General features: G+C 41.8%; 1 protein-coding gene across 1 annotated transcript; it reads right to left on the bottom strand.

Annotated features, from left to right (window-relative positions):
- Window positions 1-251: 251 nt before the first annotated feature.
- st8sia1 (ST8 alpha-N-acetyl-neuraminide alpha-2,8-sialyltransferase 1) lies at window positions 252-20753 on the bottom strand (the record flags this gene model as incomplete). The annotated part of the gene is made up of 5 exons (XM_079262888.1): window positions 252-732; window positions 1127-1219; window positions 12478-12587; window positions 19718-19862; window positions 20575-20753. The coding sequence occupies 5 exons, from the start codon at window positions 20751-20753 to the stop codon at window positions 252-254; spliced, it is 1008 nt and encodes a 335-aa protein (XP_079119014.1).
- Window positions 20754-24115: the final 3362 nt, after the last annotated feature.

Below are 24115 nucleotides of genomic sequence, written 5' to 3'. Positions count from 1 at the left end.
CATTAAGTTGTGTGTGTGTGCATGTATTGAGGTTTTCTGTGGAGGACATTCTCATGACGACGGCTTAACTTGGGGGTGGGGGGCAGCAGAGGAGTGTGTGGACAAAGACGAATCCTCAGAGGAAAAAATGTGTACTTGTCTATTTAATGCTGCTTCACAACCCAAATGTCTTCATCTGCTTCGTTGTAGGTTGCCTTCCTGTAACCTGCTAAATATCCGCAAACCGCTCTCATGTGACCGCTCGAGGCGCTTTAACTGCCTCCATTCTGAGAGGGGCATTGCCCCACCCTCATACGAAGTGTGCCACTTTTATGCAGGTGCCAAAGCTGGACAAACTCCTCGGGCATGGCGTGGAACCATTTATAGGGCAGGATGTTGTCGTAGTAATGGTGGCTGATGGGCTGCCCGTCCAGGCCGACGGAGAATGGCCAAAAGCCGTAGGCTGTCACTTCGTCACACACACCCAGGGCTAAGCTGATCAGAAAGAGTCCCGTGGACAGGCGTCTGGCATGCACCCCATGGGTTTTCCAGAATTTGCCTACCGTGCCCAGGAACTCGGGGTTGGCAAAGAGCATGGTAAGGCTGGAGTTGCTGTCAGCAAGTGCATGATAAGCCCGCAGTGAAGGGTCAGTGCCAGGTCTCATGGAAAATGCTGGCATGTAGATGTAGCTGGAGCCATAGACCTTCATACTATCCACAAAAGCTTTTCTCGACCAAAGAAGGCTCTTAAATCTGAGTAACAAAGATGGTGAGAAAAGTGAGTTACTTTAAATATTGTGGTGCAACAAAATGAAACAAGATTTTATTTAGTCAAAATCACTGATGGATGGTCTGTAGGCACCTTTAAAGAGTTGTCTGCTTTAGTTTCTTCTATGTGCAAATGCATGCTAACAAGACTAACAGAATGACTGTGAAAGAAAATTCAAGATTTTTTCTGAAATTATTGGTCATTTAAAGTCTTTCGAATTTCTCAAAAGCTTGTGCAAACTTTCAGAACCAATTCCATACCATTCAATAGTTTTTTCTGCCTGACAGTGCTTAGATACACATAAATACTTCATGCACTTTCACAGTATTATAGTATGTGTCTTTGTGAACTTGTTCTATTTAAGAGTAAACATGTTACCTTTTCTCTATGATGCTGGGGTTGGCAGTGACCAGATGTGTCCTAGTTCCCACATCCTCCACATATTTCTTCGAGATTGGTGGAAGGTTACACCTAAAAGAACAAAAAAAAAAAAACCACACGAAATGTGTAACGTATGCAAAAATTTCACGCACACATGCACTCAGAAGTGGACCATTACATCATGGACCATTTCCTGACCGGCTTGTGTGCTGGTCAGGAAATGGTCAGCATACAAAATAACATAAATTTAATTCAAACATTTGCATATTTCATAAAGTTAAGTTCAATAACTCTTTTAATGGTATTTCCATTAATTCCACTGCTTTACGGTGCAAAAATTAGGTCCAGGTTTATGATATTTGTAGAACATATCACAATCGGCATCAACGTAAAAAAAAATCCATTTCGGTCAGGCCCTAGTACAAATCTTTCTTAAATCCTTCAGGAACTAATCTCAATCCCCAATATTACAGATACAAACAAGTGTCCCATGTTTTAAATAATTACATTTGTGAATTTATCAGACATATTTTTTGATAAACCAAAGCTTCCGAGCTTCCTTGCTACTTGTGTTGGTATTTTGCAGTGTTTTATGTGAGCAGAGAAGCTAGCAGATCACATAGAGCATTGGTCATTAGCCGTTTTTAGCCACTTAGTCTTTCTCTTTTTGAAAACTCCAAAGCTAAAGAAGCAGAGGGAGGAGTGGATATTAGTGCAAACATATTAGCTATCCTTTTTTTAAACTAATAACAAAAATTAAAAAAAAAAAATCTCCTAAAAAAATATACGCTGTGAGGAAGGTTTGACTAGCAGCTAAAAGCTAGCCCTGTCTCTGAAAGGTTATGTGTGCATTTTGTGTTAAAGCGATGAGCATCTCTGCTAATAAAACGGCAAAAGTGGTTAAGATAGGGGAGAGAAAGATATATAGATGTGAATGAACATGGTTTCTTTTATTATCTGAGAAAAGACAAAAACATCAAGCTACATTTGGACTAAATAGGTGACTTTACTGTGCTAAAATATGCTTCCTAACAATCTGTCTCCAAGCGTGACCACGGATGGTATTCATTATTCCTCCATCATTATGTCTCCTTTCTTCCCTCACTTGCTTTGCTACATTGATACTTAGTTGCTTCTAACTAACATGTTAAAGAGGAAATCAATAAAATTCTATGCACTTTATTTGTATAGCAATGATTTGTGACTGTTATCTCAAAACACTTGAGATAACAATGAAGTCCAATCCAACTTAATATGATCTTGTCAGAATCAAATCAAATCCAATCAGATTTATCATATGATTTACATATGTCCAATTCACAGTAGTACAGCATTAAAATAAAACTGCTTAGAAAAAAACAAACAAGTATACAAATGAATGGCTGTTTTAAACTGGAAATGATATTGCAATTAATCACAGAATACAGTTTCCTCATTCTTCTGGTGACCTTCCTGTCACTGGATCAATAATACTGTTGATTGTTTCAGTAGCAACACTACTGAAATGACTCTAGGATATTCAGCTTACTCATTTTCCTTTAGCAGAGTGGTTCCTTTTCTATAACACCAACAAGGATTGGGTGAATTATGGATTAAGTATTACATAATGAAGTCTTTTTGATTTTTATACTGTGTTTTCTCTAAATAAGACAGGAGAGAACTGCAGAATTCTCCTCACGGAGAGTTTAGGAATGATGCAGTCTATGTCAGCATCTCTTGAAAGGGATCTATTAATCTTGCATTGAAGGTGAAGAGTGCAAAATGACGATCAGGGTAGATGGCATTTATTCCTACAATTCTATGCAGCAGGGCACACCAGCGCAAAAATGAGAATGAAACTGGATTCTATTTAAGCTTCTCAAGCAGGTCAAAGATAATACCATTAAGAATATATAGAAGAGATTTAGAGAAATTATTATTCCTTAGGTTTGGGTACACAATGGCAAAACGGGCTCAGAGCAGGAGCTAGTTTGGACTGATACACTGTTTCAAGCTTGCCTCCCTTCTGCAGGCATCCTTCCATTTTTTTTCTCCAAACATGATATTTTCCAAAAAATAACTGTTGGTGATTCATTAGCAACTTTTTGAAGGTCACATAAAAAGGGGGCTTTGCTTAATGTTGTTTTTCTTTCGCACAGGAATTCTGTAAAAAATGAAAAGGTGAACGACACTATTAGTTGTTTCATTGGAATTTTAAGGCATATAGCTGCAGGCAGATATTGTGTCCTCAGAACTAGCCTGGAAGCTAAATGTATTCCAGTTGGTGTATTTTAATTCCAAGTCTTTGGTTGCTTTGCATCCATCGTAGCTTAAAATAGATGGTAATGTTTTAATGCTTACATTTCTAAGTGGGTGGGTAAAGGGCTGATGGTGGAAACTTACTAGAAGTTAAAGTTAGGATTGGATCTTTAATACAAAGATGACATAGTCTCTGGTCCTTACTCACTTCCTGCAGCTGTGCAACATTAGGGCTTACATCATCTTTCACATCCTCATAATATTTATGTCTATAATTCATGTTCAGATTTTGGAGGCTTGGGAAAAAGTTAACTGAGGAAAATAAAATTGTCTTTTAAGGTCTTGAAAGCTTGCTTCTTCACTCCCCTATTGTCACCCAAAGCTAAGGTGCTAATAGCTTTTGTTTGGACAACGTGTCTGACATGCATGGGGTAAACGAAAGTTATGATTCCTTAAGTGAGAAACTCAATGTTTCGAAGCAGTTGTAGTAGCAATAAATTGACACTTTGTCCAGTGAACATACAGAGTACTCTTAGCCTCCATATAAAAATATTTGGCCCAAATATGGACCACAAGTGTCATTTTGTTTGCTCCATATTTGACCTCAATTGTGGCACTCCATGAGAGTTGGGCTGCAAAACATTTGCTGTATAGGTGTTAGATGTGGCCTACAAGGCAACTGCTGTTATCAGTGAATTACAATAAATCTAATGGGAAAGTGTGTCAAAACTTTTGACTGGTACTTCTGACCCACACAACACTGGAATTAATCAATGTCCAATTCAAAAAGTGACATCAGGGTCACATGTGACTGGAAGGTTTTTGATATATTCCTGTTCCAACACACCTTCCTTCCATTAAATGGATCCAACAGCTAATGAAGTTCTGCACAATGGTTACATGATGTTTTTTAATTCAGAATTTATCATTTGGAATTAAATAATTCCAAATAACAGTATTCTTGTATGAGTTTCCAAATTGTGGTTTACATGGAAAGACATCCTTACTTAATTCCGCTTTAGATTGGCAGGTTGGGAAGGGTTCTGATTGGACCGGGGGACATGTGTGATGTACTGTCTACTGGTAATCAACACAGTTTCCCTCTTGCTTGTCATCTTTACATGGTTGTACAACCACAAAATAAGCTCTAGTTTCGCTGTTATTCTGACTATATTTTTGAAGCACCAGCTCAACTTGATTTTTTTTTTCCTCAGCTAAGAAGGAGAGGGAAAAATGGACAAACAAACATGGGAGGCAAAACAACGCGGTAAATGTGCATTACCGGGATGGGACAAGGTAAGGTGTATGTGCAAAATGATCGGAACTAACTTAGGGCAGAATTAATATTTACATGACAGAGGGTTTAATAAGTTTAGACTTAAAATGCAAATAAACCAGCCACTTACTTCAGAAATAAGTCTAATTCCGAATGGACTTTTTTTATTCGTAATTAGATGAATTGGATTAAGCGGTTAGGAAAATGAATTAATGAATTAAGTGTTTACATGGTCATTTTTCACCAGTTTAAAGCAGATTTAACTTTTATTTGGAATTAAAGAGAAATTAAAACTCCCACTGAGCTTGACACCCCTGCATAACACAGTTGTGATAATGAAAAATCGACCAATTATTGGTATGGCTGATAATATTGTCTGACATTGGGCAGTTTTATAACAATCAATATCAGCCATTTTTTCCACTGATAGCCGATAAGATAAATTTATTTTAAAACGCAGTCCTTCGGCTCATACACAACAGTCTCTTTCTGCCTGAAGTCAACATTCTTGGCTGTGTAACAATTGCAACGTATACACAGGAATTTTAATTCCTGCTTAATTTTGAATAAAAGGTTACTTCTGCTTTCAAATGATGAAAAATGACTATGTAAACACTTAATTAAAATGCAAATTTCTGTTCAGAATTGAACTTAATTCTTAAATTTTAAACTTAAAAAAAAAAAAAAAAGAAACAAAAAAAAAACAAAACTTAATTTTGATGTAAGTGGCTGGTTTATTCACACTTTAATTCAGAACTATTTAATTCCTCTGTCATGTAAACCTTAATTCCGCTCTAGGTTAATTCCGGTCATTCTGAGCATGCTCGTTACCTTGTCCTGTCCCAAGGACGCGCTTTGGTTTGCTTCCCGTGTTCTGTGGTCTATCTTTCTTCTCCTTCTCAGTTGCTGCAAAAGGTGAAGTAGTATGCTCATGTCGAGCTGGTACTTCAAAATTATAATAAAAATTGTGGCGAAATTGGTACTTATTATGTAGTTTTGACAAGTTACGACTGAAAAGATGAGAAGCAGGGAGCCAACTTATTTCTGGCATATGTCATACGTCACGTTTACCCTTTGTTCAACCAGAACCATTCCCAACCCGCTGCTCTAAAGAGGAATTAAGTGAGGACGTGTTTCATGTAAACCTTCATTCAGAATTATTATTTTTATGTAAACTCGTAGGAGAATACGTTAATTCCGAATTATTTATTTCAGAATTAATAATTAAGAATTAAAAAAACATTGTGTAACCTTACCCAATGTCAGCCTGCAGCCCCCACTGAATGGCTACACAGCATTTGACAGCTAATCAACACTGGAACTTCAAAATGTAGCTCGTTATGGAGTTTGGTGGCTCATGCATGAGATGTGATCTTCTATCTTGAATATATTTAACGTGATGTTTTCAATAACAATGCTGCTCAGATGAGTACACATAGGAAGCAAAACTCGTTATACAGGTTAAAACGAACATTCAAAAAATCATTTCCACATGAAAAAGCATGTGGTGTCAACAAGGTCTGCGTCTATCCATCCACTCATGGGCTGCATAGACTGTGAAACCTTGTCAACAGTTAATAGCTGATGAGTTGATGGTGACTATATTCACCTATTACTAATGCATTGTGTCTATTTTCGAATGACAGGTTCTCTGCTGTTACATATGAATACATAACCAATAGATCATCTACTTGTGAGCCTATCTGTATTACAATGCACAAAATCAAGACCTTCCTTTAAAAAGTACAGCGCACACTACTGGTCAAAGGTTTTAGAGCAATGCAATTTTTTCAGCTATTTCTTGTTATTCAAGTCATTCAAGCCCAACAAATAGCCAGAAATTGTACAATGGTAAGTGGTTAACTGCCAGATTACATAAAAAATAATGCACATTTCAGAATGATACAAAAAGGCCTTCTTCAGGGAACACATAATTGTATCAGCTATGCCAGAACTGCCTCAGGAAAAAGAACAAGATGGTAAGCTTGGAAACATAGTGGCCAGAACAGTCTCCAGACTTGACACCCATTGAGCTGGTTTGGGGTGAACTGGACAGAAGAGTGAAAGCAAAGCAACCTAAGAGTGCGACACATTTGTGGGAACTTCTGCAACAGATATGCTAAAGAATATTTAATTTCCGTTGAAAGAAAAACGCGAGTGTTTTCAGCTGTTCTGTCAAAGGTGACTACTTGGATGCGACAAAAGTTATAATAAATTTTGGCCTATGAATTGACTATAATTTCTTTTTTGACAGTTTTTATTATGCTTTAATTTCAGAGTGCAATGATTGATGGAGAATTTTCAATAAATACTAGAAATATCAGGATGTTCTTAAATTTTGACTGACATTTGTATACATGCAAGTAAAATTTTATTTAACTTATTTATTTCTATTAACATAGAGGTCTCTGCATGTTTTGTTTTTGGATAACAAAACAATTTTTTAACCTTTTAAACCAAGATTTGCATTGTGTTATTCTACAGCAGTTTGAGGTCTTTTTTATCGCAGATTTTGAGTTTACAAAAACAAACAGCATTCTCTATTCAGTCTAATCCCAGGTGCGCTATTTTAAAATTTGAAATCGAAATGTAATTTTTCTACTTCAAATAAATATCGGCTCTAAATATTCGCTGTCAATTTTCTTAATTACCAATAATTGGCCCTGAAAAACCAAGATGTCGGTTGATCCTTAGTGATAATCCCCGTCCAGGCTGGCAACTGACATTTGGACCACATGTGGCCCACACCACAAATGCCAGTGTAGGAACTGAGCCATAATTACCAAAGGTACCCTGGATTAGGTCCAAACTTTTCTGGGATCTTGGTTTGCACAGCTCAAACTGGTTCTTAGCATAAAATGATAGACAAGAACACATGGCTGGCTGACTGGGTGTTGTCCAGACTGGTTTATGGCTGCTTGTTCACTTGGGCCAATCCAGATAAAGACTGGTATTTGCTAGAATTACACTGTACAGGGAAATCTGGGAACTATGATGTAATGATAGCATTGATGTTATATAACAGTGCTTGCAAGACTTAACATGATAAATCAAGTTCCTCCTGCATAAAAATGCTGAAACATGATTCTTCTTTTTTTTAAATAATGTGTCAAATTCAAGGAAATGGTGCATTGCAGAAGAGACAAAAAACATGATGTGCCTTAAACCCTTTAACTGAAAGCGATGTAGACATCTGCAATGCAATGTAATTGCAGGTACACACTTTCTGAGAGCCTGAAACTGCTCTTCATTGTGCTGTCACATCAAATTACATTTTAACTGGAGGTTTGGCAAGTCAGTCAGGTTCAACTTACTTGTGTAAACGAAACAAGTTTAGAATTTATGCACAAAATCTGTTTCTGGTAATTCTTGCTGCTGTGTAACTGAACCTGGAGAATGGAGATTATTGTTTGCCCAACAGGTCCTTCTGCCATCTAAAATCATATTACCATCATTCTGAGCAATTTCCTCGTGCTTTCCATGGTCTCTGTTAATGAGTCTACATTCAAACTTAAAAGGGACATATAATGTAACCAGGGAGGCGTGACAGTCACTCACATACCATGAGTACAATGGTGATCCACCTCACTCAAGACACAAATATTTTCAAAGTCCTCCCATTCCCAGTAGGCTGCAAGTCATCAAAAACAGGAAGAAGACTGATAATTATTTTGATGTCTGAAAGTCACTAAAAAGGGAGGAGTTTGGAAATATTTGTATTTGTTTTTCCACTCTTCTGGCTCAGAGTAGAAATATTTGACATCCCTCATTTTTATTTCCATCCATCTTATCACTTCTATAATCCTGCAACCGCTATACTTCTGAATTAGGAAGTCAAATTTATCTGACTTTTCCATCTTTATTTGTTGCCTTCCTTTGAATGAGACATGAGCAAATCCATTTCTGTCAGGACTTGGTTTGATATTTTATATCCTGAAAAGAAAAATCAAAATTCTAACTGGCACTTTGACAAGATGGACATTTACAGCTTTTCACGGTCAATGCATCACCCCTATGTCACTAATGAGACAAAATTTGGTGCTAAAAATATATTGTTGAATATATTTAGTAACTATTTACAGTATATTTGTGTGGCGACTGAAAGCTGAAATGGGGGGGTGGTGCAGTAGTTTCTCATTCTACATACTAAAAAGTCGCTACAATGAAAAGAGCTTTAAGAGATCAGAACAGTTTTGTCTCTTTGTTAATATTTAACCCAAGTATGTTATAGTTCATTAAGACCTTAGAAAAGTGGGTTCACTTGTAGAAAAGGTACATAAACTGTCTTCCGTCCATCCATCCATCCATCCATCTTCTGCCGCTTATCCGGGGTCGGGTCGCGGGGGCAGCAGCCTAAGCAGGGAAGCCCAGACTTCCCTCTCCCCAGCCACATTTGCCAACTCTGCGGGGGGGATCCCGAGGCGTTCCCAGGCCAGCCGAGAGATGTAATCCCTCCAGCGTGTCCTGGGTCTTCCCCGGGGTCTCCTCCCCGAGGGACGTGCCTGGAACACCTCACCAGGGAGGCGTCCAGGAGGCATCCTGACCAGATGCCCGAGCCACCTCAACTGGTTCCTCTCGATGCGAAGGAGCAGCGGCTCTACTCTGAGCCCCTCCCGGATGACTGAGCTCCTCACCCTATCTCTAAGGGAGAGCCCGGCCACCCTGCGGAGGAAACTCATTTCAGCCGCCTGTATACGAGATCTCGTTCTTTCGGTCACGACCCACAGCTCATGACCATAGGTGAGGGTAGGAACGTAGATCGACTGATAAATCGAGAGCTTCGCCTTCTGGCTCAGCTCCTTCTTCACCACGACAGACCGGCGCAGAGCCCGCATTACTGCAGACGCCGCACCGATCCGTCTGTCGATCTCACGCTCCATCCTTCCCTCATTCGTGAACAAGACCCCGAGATATTTAAACTCCTCCACTTGAGGCAGGACCTGACTCCCGACCCGGAGAGGGCAATCCACCCTATTCCGGCTGAGGACCATGGTCTCAGATTTTGAGGTGCTGATTCTCATCCCAGCCGCTTCACACTCGGCCGCGAATCGCTCAAGCGAGAGCTGGAGATCCTGAGGCCACCAAGTCGGATCCCCTCAACCCCTCGGCTGCGCCTAGAAATTCTGTCCATATAAGTTATGAACAGAATCGGTGATAAAGGGCAGCCTTGGCGGAGTCCAACCCTCACCGGAAACGAATCCGACTTACTACCGGCAATGCGGACCAAGCTCTGACACCTGTCGTACAGGGACCGGACAGCTCGTACAAGGGGGTCCGGTACCCCATACTCCCGGAGTACCCCCCACAGGAGCCCCCGTGGGACACGGTCGAATGCCTTCTCCAGGTCCACAAAGCACATGTAGACTGGTTGGGCAAACTCCCATGCCCCCCCCCAGGACCCCAGAGAGGGTATAGAGCTGGTCCACTGTTCCGCGACCAGGATGAAAACCACACTGCTCCTCCTCAATCTGGGATTCGACTATCCGGCGGACCCTCCTCTCCAGGACCCCTGAATAGACCTTACCAGGGAGGCTGAGGAGTGTGATTCCCCTGTAATTGGAACACACCCTCCGGTCCCCCTTCTTAAAAAGGGGGACCACCACCCCAGTCTGCCAATCCAGCGGTACTGCCCCGGATGTCCACGCGATGCTGCAGAGGCGTGTCAGCCAGGACAGCCCCATAGCATCCAGAGCCTTAAGGAACTCCGGGCAGATCTCATCCACCCCCGGGGCCTTGCCGCCAAGGAGCTTTTTGACCACCTCAGCGACTTCAGCCCCAGAGATAGGAGAGTCCACCCCTGAGTCCACCAGCTCTGCTCCCTCATGGGAAGACGTGTTGGTAGGATTGAGGAGGTCTTCGAAGTATTCCCTCCACCGACCCACAACGTCCCGAGTTGAGGTCAGCAGCACCCCATCTCCACTGTACACAGTGTTGATGGAGCACTGCTTCCCCCCCCCTGAGCCGCCGGATGGTGGACCAGAATCTCCTCGAAGCCGTCCGGAAGTCTTTCTCCATGGCCTCGCCGAACTCCTCCCATGCCCGAGTTTTTGCCTCGGCAACGGCCGAAGCCGCATGCCGCTTAGCCCGCCGGTACCCATCAGCTGCCTCCAGAGTCCCACAGGCCAAGAAGGCCCGATAGGACTCCTTCTTCAGCTTGACGGCATCCCTCACTGCTGGTGTCCACCAACGAGTCCTGGGATTACCGCCATGACAGGCACCAACGACCATGCAGCCACAGCTCCGGCTGGCCGCCTCAGCAATAGAGGCACGGAACACAGCCCATTCGGACTCAATGTCCCCCGCCTCACCCGGGACATGTTCGAAGCTCTGCTGAAGGTGGGAGTTGAAGCTCGCTCTGACAGGGGACTCAGCCAGACGTTCCCAGCAGACCCTCACAACACGTTTGGGCCTGCCAGCTCTGACCGGCTTCCTCCCCCACCATCTGAGCCAACTCACCACCAGGTGGTGATCAGTTGACAGCTCCGCCCCCCTCTTCACCCGAGTGTCCAAGGCATGTGGCCGCAGGTCCGACGATACGACTGCAAAGTCGATCATTGAACTGCGGCACAGGGAATCCTGATGCCAGGTGTACATATGGACACTCTTATGCTGGAACATGGTGTTCGTTATAGACAATCCATGACGAGCACAGAAGTCCAATAACAAAACACCATTTGGGTTCAGAGGGGGGGGACCACGCCTCCCAATCACTCCCCTCCAGGTCTCACTGTCATTGCCCACGTGAGCATTGAAGTCCCCCAGCAGAACAATGGAGTCCCCAGAAGGAGCACCCTCCAGCACTCCCTCCAAGGACCCCAGAAAGGGTGGGTACTCTGAACTGCTGTTCGGTGCATAAGCACAGACAACAGTCAGGACCCGTCTCCCCACCCGGAGGCGGAGGGAAACTACCCTTTCATCCACCGGGGTAAACCCCAACGTGCAGGCACCAAGCTGGGGGCTGATGAGAATGCCCACACCTGCTCGGCGCCTCTCACCATGAGCAACTCCAGAGTGGAAGAAGGTCCAGCCCCTCTCGAGGGTACTGGTTCCAGAGCCCAAGCCATGCGTCGAGGTGAGTCCAACTATATCTAGTCGGAACCGCTCAACCTCGCGCACAAGCTCAGGCTCCTTCCCCACCAGAGAGGTGATGTTCCACGTCCCTAGAGCCAGCTTCTGCAGCCGGGGATCGGACCGCCAGGGTCCCCGCCCCTTGCTGCCGCCCAGCTCACATTGCACCCGACCCCTACGGCCCCTTCCGCAGATGGTGAGCCCACGGGAGGCGGGGCCCATGTAACCCTTTCGGGCTGAGCCCGACCGGGCCCCATGGGCGAAGGCCCGGCCACCAGACGCTCGCTCTCGTACCCCGCCTCCAGGCCTGGCTCCAGAGGGGGGTCCCGGTAACCCGCGTCCGGGCAAGGGAACATTCATGCCCAGGTTGGTCGTCATCATAGGGGTCTATGAGCCGTGCTTGGTCTGGTCCCTCCCCTAGACACCTGTTTGCCATGGGTGACCCTACCAGGGGCATAAAGCCCCCGACAACATAGCTGCTAGGATCTTCGGGACGCACAAACCCCTCCACCATGATATGGTGACGGCTCAGGGAGAGGCATAAACTGTCTTATTAAAACAATTCTCTTCACAAGTAATGTATCTTTTTCCATACTACCAGAGCTCCATCAGATGGCTTTAGTTTCCCTCTGTTCTCATTTGTCTTCTTCTCCTCACTTTGGACCATTTTGCTAACTCTTACTTGGTTTCTCAGCTAATCGACAACAGCTCTAATTATCTACGGTAGGGTTTAGCTTGTCCTTTGGGTACAGCTTAATCAGCTCACCGCATGATGAAGTCTGCTTGGTCAATATCCCGTCCCCACTTGCTGTGTCTGAGGATCCCACCGTTGCCCACCACTGCACACTTCTTCAGGGGTAGTTGCAGAGGGCTGCCCTAGATTGGAGAAAAGCATGCAGCATTGTTAGTGCATAGACAGAAGTGCCTGCACATGAATGGCTTAAATGGGCTGCACAGACACTCAGAAACAAGGATTCACTTTGATTTGAGCTCGATTCGAACACTGAGGCCTGTGTCACCAAGAGTCTAATGCTAATTTCCTCCCATAGCCTGAGGTACTGACAAAAACACCAGCATGAAGATATGAAGCAAGGAGGTTTCCAAAAACAAGCATGGCTCATACAGCTCATGAATCAGACTCTCCTTCAGGCTTGTCCTCCTGGAACAAAGGCTATATTATGTGTGGTGGCACAATCTAAGAGGCAGATACAGATTGGCAGTATATTTATACTCCATCCATGTAAACAATCCCAATTGTCAATTTCCCCCTAGCTGAGAGCAATTGCTAAAGTAAATGTAAACTTTAAGCTAAATGTGCCCTAGATAATCGTTATATATAACACTGTCAGAGATGGAAACACATGTTTTCTTAAATATTGTTAGTTTTTTCATAAGTCTTCAGAGTCATCTGAGCCTGTAAAGGTAATTATAAGCCCTTAGGTTAGACAATCACAACCCGAGTTAATATAAAAAGGCTAGCAATTCTCAGCACAGACCCCTTATAAAGAAACGTGTTTGTCCCATTTATGAACATGCATTTTTCTCTTGGATGTATGTCTCATCGGGGGCTTGCCCTCTTATAACTGCATTGTGGAGATCAGCAGAAGATGCTTCCTGCAGTTGCAAAAAGACGTCACTTCATTAGAAACTGTCTTCAATTTTTTACAATGTAGGTTTACATCAGTGCAGGTAAGAGTTTGACAAAAACTTGGCTTTCAGCAGCAGCATTGTCGCCTTACATCTAAAGCAGCTGTGAGATAAAGATCAAGATTTCAACAAAACCTTTACATTAAACTGTTGGGTGACCCTTGGCTATCCCTTTTGTTATGCAGCTATAGCCTTCAGCCTCTATGAGACCTCCCACGAAGCACGGAGTACTTCTTGGGGTGTATGCACATCAGAATAGTCTGCTAGATTCAGTCCAATTGGAGACTCTTCTTAGTTGTAAATGGATGTATTCACGTGGACCGAGATCGCGTTCATGTTGCACTTTGGTTAAATGAGCCAAACTTTTACAATAATATATCCCCATTCTCACCAAAGAGGGCGCTGTACTAATCAGCAAAAGAAGGGACAAGACCCGCGTGAAGAAGAAAACGGTTTCCTCTTCTTGCGAGCTAAACATGGAGCACAAAACTATTGCCGTTTTTTTTTTTTTTTTTTTAAATTTTGTCTTATGCAAGTATATTGCAGAAATACACTGCAACAATGGGCGCCGTATAACCAACTAACGAGGCAGAGGACTCAACGCGATTGCTATGTATTTTGCAATTTATTTTTATGATCTGTGAAAACCCAGATCGTAATTGAGACTCAAATCCAATTAATCGGCGAGCTCGACTTATGTGTACTTAACTTACAGCATAAATAAGGTCTCTTGTCTTGTGCATGCATGATTATATTTTCACAGCAAGAAAATCTTATGAATTTGAAATCATACAGTTATAATTAATTTGACTCATTTGGGTTCAAATAAATTGGATTTACTTAGAATAGTTGAAATAAACTTCTACTAAACTACTTTTTATTTTAGAGATCTACTAAAATAAAACTAAAAGAAATAAATTACACCCACTGTTTGTTCTTTTATTTTGTTTAATACTTTGATTGCCAGTTGGTCTTTACTTTCTTCATAAAGTACATTGTGAAAGTTTTGCCCGCTTTGCAGAATTGTAGAAGCCATGTGCAGCGTGTTAGCTTTTAGCCTTTAGCTTTCTGTTGACGCTGCTATCAGTTTTCTCTCGGTCATTCGTTCAATGTTAATGGTCATTCCAAATTAGTTTTCCTGAACGGAAATGCAAAAGGGACAGACAGACACACCCCAGAGCCAACAGATAGATGTGGACTGCTCTAATAAGTGGACAGCAGTAGAGCTAGTAGAACATATTCATCAAATGCTGACTGGCTGAAGGGCAACTCAAACTGGGAATGTATGTCTGAAAATAACTTGATAAAGAGCCAGAATTGTTGGGTTCATATGCATAAAAGCATTGCCAGCAACACTGCTCTCCAACAGTGATCCACACTTTTAAGTACTTGGTTTACAATGTGTACTTTCTTCACAAAAACTAGTGAACTAATGCGAGGGACCTTCGTTTCAAGCTGTTCCATGTTCTAAGCAATGCTGCATGTGACAGAAGATTGTTAAAATAATTAGTCACACTTTTCCAGGAGCTTTTGAGAAGCACTACAAAGAGGTGTGTTCCCAGCAACAGCTTTTATCAGCTTGCACAAAATGGACCAAGACATTGGGAGAATCTGCTGGTCAAAGTCGCAGTTTGTATTATCTGTTAATGCCCTTTGTACCTAATAAAATTCTTACAACAGACTGTAGCTGAACTAATCAGCTACAGTCATAACCCCCAGTAATCATCACTGACAATTTACCAATAATGTTGGTTATGAATCACAACCTTATCATCATCTCGACAGGAAGCCTTATTTAGAACAGTGTTGGAAAATTCTTGCACAGGACACTGAAACACCACACTTCACCAGGCAAACATCAGACATTTCCTTCCTCTCTGCCTCGGCAGCATGTATGTCTGAGGAATGGATTTAGTGAGAGACGGCGGAAACAATTGTGCTCATTATTCCCGTTTGAGTGCACATGCGTTAGAATACACACACACTTCTCTTTGCCTTAAAATTACTTTTGGACCATGACAGAGGAGACTACGTCACAGGACAATACTGTGGATGGAGCTAATCAACAAGGGTCCTGGATGTTTGGCTAAACTTGAGAGGGCACATCTAGAGGTCAGACACCTCTAGAGCCGCATTCATCCAAGTCTTTCACATACTTGGTTAAAAGTATGAACTCCGACAGGCTGCATAAGTTTTTATATCTTGTTTAATCCAGCCAGGATGAGTACTGAAATATTTCAACTTTAACATGATAGAAAAATGAATGAAGCTGCAAATCCGACATTTGAGCAGCTGAAAGTGGCTAGTGTATGACTTAGTGATGCATTCACATTAGCAAAACCTGCGAGACTTGGTCAGATTGAGGACTGGGCTGAGTTGTAGGGGGGTGTATTTATACAGGCTGAGATCGTGTTCATGTTGAACTTTGGTCCAATGAGCCAAACCATTAGAATAATATATCCTCATTCTCACCAAACATGGCAATGCACTAGTATTTAGTAAAAGAGAGGGCAAGACCCACATGAAGGAGAGACCTCTGTTTCCCCAACTTGAAAGCTAAACATGGAGACGAAACTGTCGCTGTTTTGTTTTTTTATTTTGTCTTAAGCAAGTATACTTCAGAAATGGAATTATGAAAAGTGTTTACTTCATTTTGACCAAATCACAATGTTTACATTCATTATTATTCATATGAGAGAAAAATCTCCAAAGCTGGAGAGATTTTAGAGCAAAATGTGAAGCCGTCTCAGGCCGAGTTCAGTTGAGCAGATAGTCTTTACAGAAGCACCTGCTAAATACTGACTGGGTAAAATGAAACACCCTTTCATACAAATATCACTATAAACCAACATAAGAATTTATAAAAGACAAGACGACCCAACACACATGAAAAATTAACAATTTATTGAGTTTGAGATTTTGAAATCACATTTTCTTTTGCAGCAGATGTTATTGTGGCGACATCTTCAGAACGTTCCAAAAGATTAATTCTTTTATCTGGAACAATCGTTTCAAACGTTCCAATTCTGCCATCATTAGTGCACAAAAAAACCCAGTTCAGTTCATGAATCTGCATGTTTGTATGCTCTGTTTGAGCCACGGTGCTAACCAGCAATTAACCGTTGTTGTTGGCAGATCCCCAGGTTCTGATGCTGCTGCCAGTTTCATGGTGAATGGTGGGTTTTCTCCACCCCAAACCTAAAATCAAAATCAGCAAGCTCACATGCAGAACGCAAAAATGTGTCACTCCTGGTCCATCCTATGTAACTACAACTTATCGTTTATCTGAAAAACTGATAACCAGCCGTAGCATGGGCTTGTATGGGCATTTCTGCGGAGCTTCTGTGGACACAAGTTGTATGGTGTGAGAGAGCAACAACGAAGAGTGAGCAAGGGCTTAATTTCACAGGCTACAGACCTGCGAAATGAATGCAAGTGATGAATTGACAATGCCAATGAAGCTTGATCAGACACAGTGCTAAAGACATGGTTTAAAATGAACATTAGAGAACTTTTTTACTTTAAGAAGTTACAAAGCCACTGGATATTGCTGGCATGCGGGCCTGACAACACATACATGCAGCCCGTATGGGCAAATGACTGAGATAACATTTGCTCCAACGCCATTAACTCTCACGCCTTGAGGGTGAGACTCATGGACATGACGCTCATCACTCACACCTTGCTTTGCTACTTACATAAACTAACTTATCATTAATTTTATGTGATGCACAGAGAGTTATTTACTAAGTAAAGACAGAGCTGGCAGCACCTTGCAGCAGCGACTTATTCAAATCCTATAAACACATCCTCTCACTGCAGAGAGGTGCAGTTAAATGATTTACCAAGCTGAATTCTCAAAGAAGCCAGCCAGTGAGGAAACTCAGTCATTTAGCTGGCTGAGCTGAAGCCGAAGCTTACTATAGTGCTTTGTTTAAGATACCAGAAAAATCAAGATACTGTCCCCTCTACGCATCAGACTGGACCCAGTGTTGAGGAACATTGTTGCATACTGCATCAATTATGTAAATATTTCTTTGTCATTTCCTGGTAAAACCTCAGTTGCTACCATGGCAACCTGATGCATCAATGTAGGTCTGCACAATTAATGGGATTATGATCGTGATCACAATTTTAGTGGCCACAATTAAATAAACCTGATCGTCAACGATATTTACATTCAAAACCAGAGCTCTGCTGTATGCGTCTGATCACTCAAGTTCTCAACCAGTAGTCTGCCGACCACCAGGGGGCGAACGTGTGGTTAAGGCTTCATTAAGCTGCCTAAATACCAAGTGCGCACACCTTTCACCAGTTAAGTATCGTTGGATTGGTTGAACATGTGAGGTGGGCGTGATTAACACAGAAAAGCATGAAGCGGTAAGATGCCGCTTCCGCATTTTTCCTCTTGCAAGTAAAACGGATTGTTTTGATTAAACAGCTGCACGATGTGGTAAAAAAATACAAACATTTTTACAATATGTGGCATTAAAATACACAAACCCTGCCGCTTGCACGACCCGCCATGTTGCGGACGAAGTTGCTCGTTAAATATGAAATTACCAGCTTCATTGCACAAAAAAGCAGACATCGCCGCCTGCATTGATCCCTCCCAGCTTCAGACGAAGCATCAAAACAATGGTTAAGAAATATGAGATCCCATCCTGTAATTGTTTTTCCAAAGAGTATATTTATGTGTGTGTTTATGTGTGTGTAGAATTGCCAGTTAGGTTGTTTACAAGTGGTGCAAGTGGTACATGTTTTTCCAGACACAATGAACGATTGTTATTAATAATCATGATTACAATATTGATAAAAAAAAAAAAAATCGTGATTATTATTTTGGTCACAATCGTGCAGCCCTACTGCAACGTGTCCTATCAAGAACAGCTGGGCTACGCTGATGCTAAAATCTTCTGCCTGGCAATTTAAAGTTTCATAAAGCACTGATGCTGATTCTGCAGGTCAGGAAAAAAGATGTGCAGCCAAACGCTGATTACATTAATCCTGACAGATGAGTTCCAGTTTGCTCATCAAGTGTTGAAAAGTCAAGATTTCATTAATTCCCACCCCTCCACTGATATAATCACACAGCTGCTTTATGGATATAAGATGCTTGAATCATTAAAAACAGGAAAATAAATGAGCAGTCTGCCCCTTTTGAAAAAGTTCATTTAGGAAGAAAGATTTTGCTGCTGGCGCTAATTTAAATCTTATCTTACATCTTAATTAAGATTTTTCTCCAGAAAATCGCTGAATACACCCAAAGAACTAAGCCATGCTTTGAAATCCCCCAATTTTCCTAACAATATTTTGAACCTTCCCATATAAACAAAAACAAAATAAAAACAAAAGTAGATGTTAGTTCTGATATATGGAGATTGAAACCTACAACAAAATGTTACACACTAATGCAACCTGCACTCTCTTTGCATTCACATTTCTTTATCTGTTCACCTGCACCTCCCCCATCCTTCATGAATGAACATGCACAGCAAATGCCTGAAAATTAGGGTCACATATTCATTACAGTCACTAACCAGGATATCAGATCACACATATGCAGCCTCAGAGGCTCAATTCAGTCTCAATTAATAATAGAATCTCCCTCCCATGGAAACAAGAACCATGGCAACGGCTCTTTCCCGCTCAGTTTCTCATTTGGTCCGAGTTCCGGGCACAAACACCCTCATCCAGATGCAGCGGCACACACCCACACATGCAGCAGAGAAAGCATGTAAAATCAGACTTCCAGCTCTAATCTGGGTCCACATAAACATGAAAAAGAGGCATAAAAACACACAATGAGCCCATTTTTAAAACCAGGTTTTGGCGCATTCTCAGCATTTCAAGGATATGGGAAATAAATATCAGCTGAATGAACTTAAACTTTAAAGAAACACGAGATGCTTAAGCATTTTAAACATGGCCATCCACTTCTTTTTTAAAAAGAAAGGAACACGGAGGCTGGAGATGAATGAATGAAAATAAAAACACACAGCAGATGTGTTGCTCTTGCTGATGCTTGCAGCATATTTAAAATGTTGCATCCCTCAAACCTGCCCCTCCTCACAAGGCTCCGAATCTGAATACTGATTCCTTTCACACTGAGAGCAGCGTACTGGTAATCCAATCCCTCTTAGAGGAACGCAGTCTGGTCTATTGCCTGCTCCTCACAACAGTCCTGTTGCACTGAGTGGCAAAGGAAATCATCTTCCATCATCTGCGCTTGCTCTCAAGAAGGCTCAAGCTTTGTGGAAACTTGTTTAGCATGCGAGGACAAAACACACAGACGCATACAGCAAAGCAAATATGTATTAAAATCATTATGAAAATTAAAGCCTGTTGTGTAAATATACCTGGACAAAGAGGGGGTATGTGTCGTTGTTGACAGTGTGCCAGTGATAAATCTCGCCGTCGTACCACAGGACTTTGCCCATTGGCGAGTTCTCCTTGGTCACCGCAAACATCCTCTTTGGATTGCAGCATTCTGTCAGCAGCTTCCTGTTCCCAGAAAAAAAAAAAAAAAAAGAAAGAGAGATCAGGCTATCGCTGGTGTTTCATATCATCTGCATTCAACATCTAAGCATTAATAACAACTCAGAGATTTCTACTTTTACCAGGTGATGACTTCATATCAGGCTGGAATTACATGCATGTAAAACTGTCCTAAACTGATCTACTGAGAAACAAACAAAAGTGGGTTTTTTTTGTTCTTTTAAAGCAAATGTTAAGCAAAGTGTGAGCTTTGCGTAGCAGGCCTGTGTCGCTGATCTGCAGGTGTCACTTGCTGTGATTATCCTAATCGGCTTTGCTTCTGAGTATAACCACAGCTGAATGAGGTTTAAATAAGACAGCCATGCTGTATTTAACATCCTTTGTGTTAAAAGCAGTGGCACTGGTTCAAAAAAGGACATTTACATCTGTTATATTGCTAAAAACAACAACAACAACAACAAAAACCTTTAGGAAATCTTCCAAAGTAATACATGTAAAACTTATTAAACAAAATATGATCCTGTGAGAATTTAAAGCCTTGCTGTTAACTGTAAGTTATAATCTGTGATCCATATGTTTAGAGGCTTATGCAGAGACAAAGGAGCTTGCAGCCCATAAGGACAATTTCTCCCAGAACTCCCAACTGGGAGTGAAAATGGGATCAAGGAGGCCACGCATTGGAAAACCAACAGACAGAAATCTGAGACTAGAGTCGAACCTGTACAAATCGATGCCAGTCTGGTTCTTGTGCCACACATCTCCCTGCCTCAGTACCTCCTCCACTATGTCTTTGTCGCGGGGGACGCTGTAATCGGGGAAAATGTAGAACCAGCAGAGCACCAGGACGCACAGCGCGGCCCACACCGACAGTTTGGGCCGGTAGCATCGCGCCAACATCTTTTCCTCCGTCTTTTCCCTGCACCACGGCTCAAAACATCCGGAGAATCCACATAGACACCCGTGTTGTAAATCTCAGGGTCGGTTCAAGGCTGTTTTTTCTTCGCCCGTGGCAAATCCACGTCGCATCCTCCTGGTGCGAGCTGGAGAATGAATGGGAGGGAGGTGGTCAGTTACCCGGTTGTTGCGTTCAAGCATCGGGCTGGAAATCCGGTTTTGGGTTGAGGGGGGCTTGCCAGGGAGAAGTGGAGGCGTCTGTCCCTGCAGTGGTGGGGCTGTGGTTCAGCGTGTCTGGCTCTGCAGGAATCCGCTGCTCGGTCCGTGGCGCATCACCGCCGTTCCGCGTGCTTATCAAGAACAATCATGCGGACTCCCTTCAAGCCCGGTTCCTTGGTGCAAACAGAGCCCCAAATCCCCTTCAACTGCTCCCCCACTTCTCCGGTGACTGTCGTTGTGTCTCTGGTACCCAGTTAAGAAGTCTGAGCCGGGCCAGTCCAATTTAACATCCCCCAGCCTTCCCCCTCTTTCCCTTTCATCAACACCCCCTTCACTGAGACTAAGTGCTTCTTGTGCTGATGGAGGCGCGTGCAAATCTCAGGTCAGACAGGAAGTGGTTCTTTCAGAGCAAAAGAGGACTACTTTCTCTCCTTGCTTGCGGCTGCTCCACCCAGGGCCGGATTAAAAGTCCACAGGCCCCTGGGCCCAGAGTGTTCCAGGGGCCCCGATCCACAACATGACATTGTAAAAATTGTGAATGAAATGCTGTGAAAGAACATTTCTAACATCTCTCAGCCAGTGGTACCAGTAGCAATACACTAAACACTGTGGTGCAACTATCTGGCTTTTATGTACATTTTGTTTCATGTCTAAACTGCTGGTGTTTGCCCTATCACCCCCCCCCCCCCCCCCCCCCAGAGGTTAAGGGGCCACGCAGGGGAAAAAAAAAAAAAAAAAACCTCTCAAAATAGAAGTAAACAAAAAGCAAAATTGAGCACCAGATAAATACATGCAAAAACAACCCATGACACTAAACAGATATTAGCAATAAATAGTTAAAAAGGAAAACAATGACAAAGGTAAAAGTGATGCAAAGTGGCATGAGAAGAAAAAATAACCCGTAATATCATACACAACAATGTCAATAACAGAAAACAAATATATGAAGCATTTCTAAATGCCAACAAAGAAAAAAAAAAAAAGAAAAAAAAGAATTGCAAAAGACTGAAAACGTCTCCAAGATGAACAACTGTAGAAAGAAAACGACCACAAACCATCTGGACACCATTTGTTGTTGCTTTGTGTCTAAATGTGTTGATCTTGTTTGGCTCCAATGTGTAATTCTTATCTTAATTTACTTAAATGAACTTTTATTGACTTGATGGTGTTTTATTTCATCAATTTAAATAGATGTAACTGTATTGGTTTTTTTTTTAAAGCGTTTTGTCCACATCTGCACAAATCATGGGTGTTTTTACTCACCATAGAGTTGGTACCTTTATTTTAAAAACCCGTGAAAGGGTTCATCACTTACTAAAACTAAAGTCACATGGTGGTACTTTGTCATATGTCTGTTTTCTCTGGAAAAACGACAGGGCTGTAAATAAGTTTATCTATATTAACCTACTTATTGTTTTTATTATGAAAAAAAAAAATCCCTCTAAATGGACTTGATTTTGACTTATTTTTCTTTTCCTGACCAAATCCCCTGCAAATTCCAGTTCACCCTAATAAAGCTGTTTAATATTTTGTAGGCCTCTGCTGTCAGTCGTGCTTCATTCCTGCAGACTGGTTGGAACCCCCACAAAACGCAAGGCTTCCTCCACCTGCACCCCGCTGGGAAATGCGCTGTAAGGCCTCTGCTGCCCCCTTCTGGACGTTTGGTGAAACATCGCCATTGTGATCATGAAGATGCTCCTGCCCCCACGCCATAACTCTACACTGAACCGGTGCATCTTCAAGCACATGTTTGCTTGAGATCATTTGCAGCTTTCCTGTTTTTTTTCCATTTTGTGAGTCAAAGGTTCACTGACCTCCCTTGGAAAGAAAAAAAAAAAAAAAACCTGCTTCCTATTCTTTATTTAGCTGATTTATTCCACATGCACACACCAATCATAGTGTGTAAGCACCCATGCACTCTTTCTGAATGTGCCTTTGACTAGATAACAGTTGATACTGACAGTATTGTCTTTCACCTGTTAGTAAGGGCACTTTCAGCAAGAGAGCACACACAGCCGTTACAACAGAAACATGGAAAATAAGCTCTTCCTTCCTTTTATAACCAGTATACATATACTGCAAGCTTAGCAAAGTGAGGGGTTGAGAAATGTGGACTACTAGGGGCACTTGCTGCACCCTGCTGGGGATATCAGAGGGCAGTGTCAAGGTTGGAGCTGCAGCCACAGGGATGCCATGGTAGGCCACTTGGCTTGACGTCCTGTGTCAGCTGTTCTCTGTGGCCTGTGGGCAAACAGAGGTGTTAGCATGGAGGTCAGGAACACATCTGCTGTGTTTAGAAACTTTTTTTCACAGTAGGAATTAAATAAATGCAATGGAAAGTTCCTCTTTAAAGCACATGAATTACAGTAAAGCGGCTAAAAAAAAAGGGGATTAAAAAATGTGTTGCAGAAAAAAAAGCTTTTTTTTATTTTCATAAGGTAAAAGATATGTTTTTATCATTTGAAATAAACCTGTTTGTCCACAACAAAGAGAAATATTGAATACAATTAAACAAAACTGGAATAACAAGGAAATTAAACCACAATTATTGAAAGAAAAAGTATAAATTAAGTGGAAGTTTATATTTTTAAAAAAAGGTAAAAGCAGTGGTGATCATGATAGACCAGTATAGTGCATGTTGCTTGAATTGTTTTTATTACCATAAAAATAAAACAAACAAAAACAATCATTAAAATAAAAATAAACAAAAAAAACAAAACAAAAAAAAAAAAACAAAAAAACAATCAGATTGACCTGGTTAATGATGATGTTAACAGCTTTAATCACTACATTTATATATAAAATGAAGCCTATTAAAAGAGTCACATTTAGAATATTTACACTATGCCTGTTACTTTTACTGCGCTATAAGTGTTTTATTTTAGTTATTTTTAAACCAGTTTATTATTGTGCATCTTTACTTCCTCATTCCTCTGGAAATCTTTTTTAGGCCATGACCCCCCACCTCCCAGTGCTAGCTGGGAAAGGCTCCAGTGCCCTGCAATCTTCTACAACAAACAACCCAACAGTTTCACTCCAGCATGTGTCATAGAGACAGTTTGCTTAAAATTAGGAATTTTCAGAAAAAAAAACAAAACAATGATCACAAAGTTGTTTTGTTTTAATTGAAAATACAATAAAATACA

The sequence above is a fragment of the Telmatherina bonti genome (genome assembly GCF_933228915.1).
Source record: "Telmatherina bonti genome assembly, chromosome: 23".
NCBI lineage: Eukaryota > Metazoa > Chordata > Actinopteri > Atheriniformes > Telmatherinidae > Telmatherina > Telmatherina bonti.
This window is presented reverse-complemented; position numbering and strand designations above follow the sequence as displayed.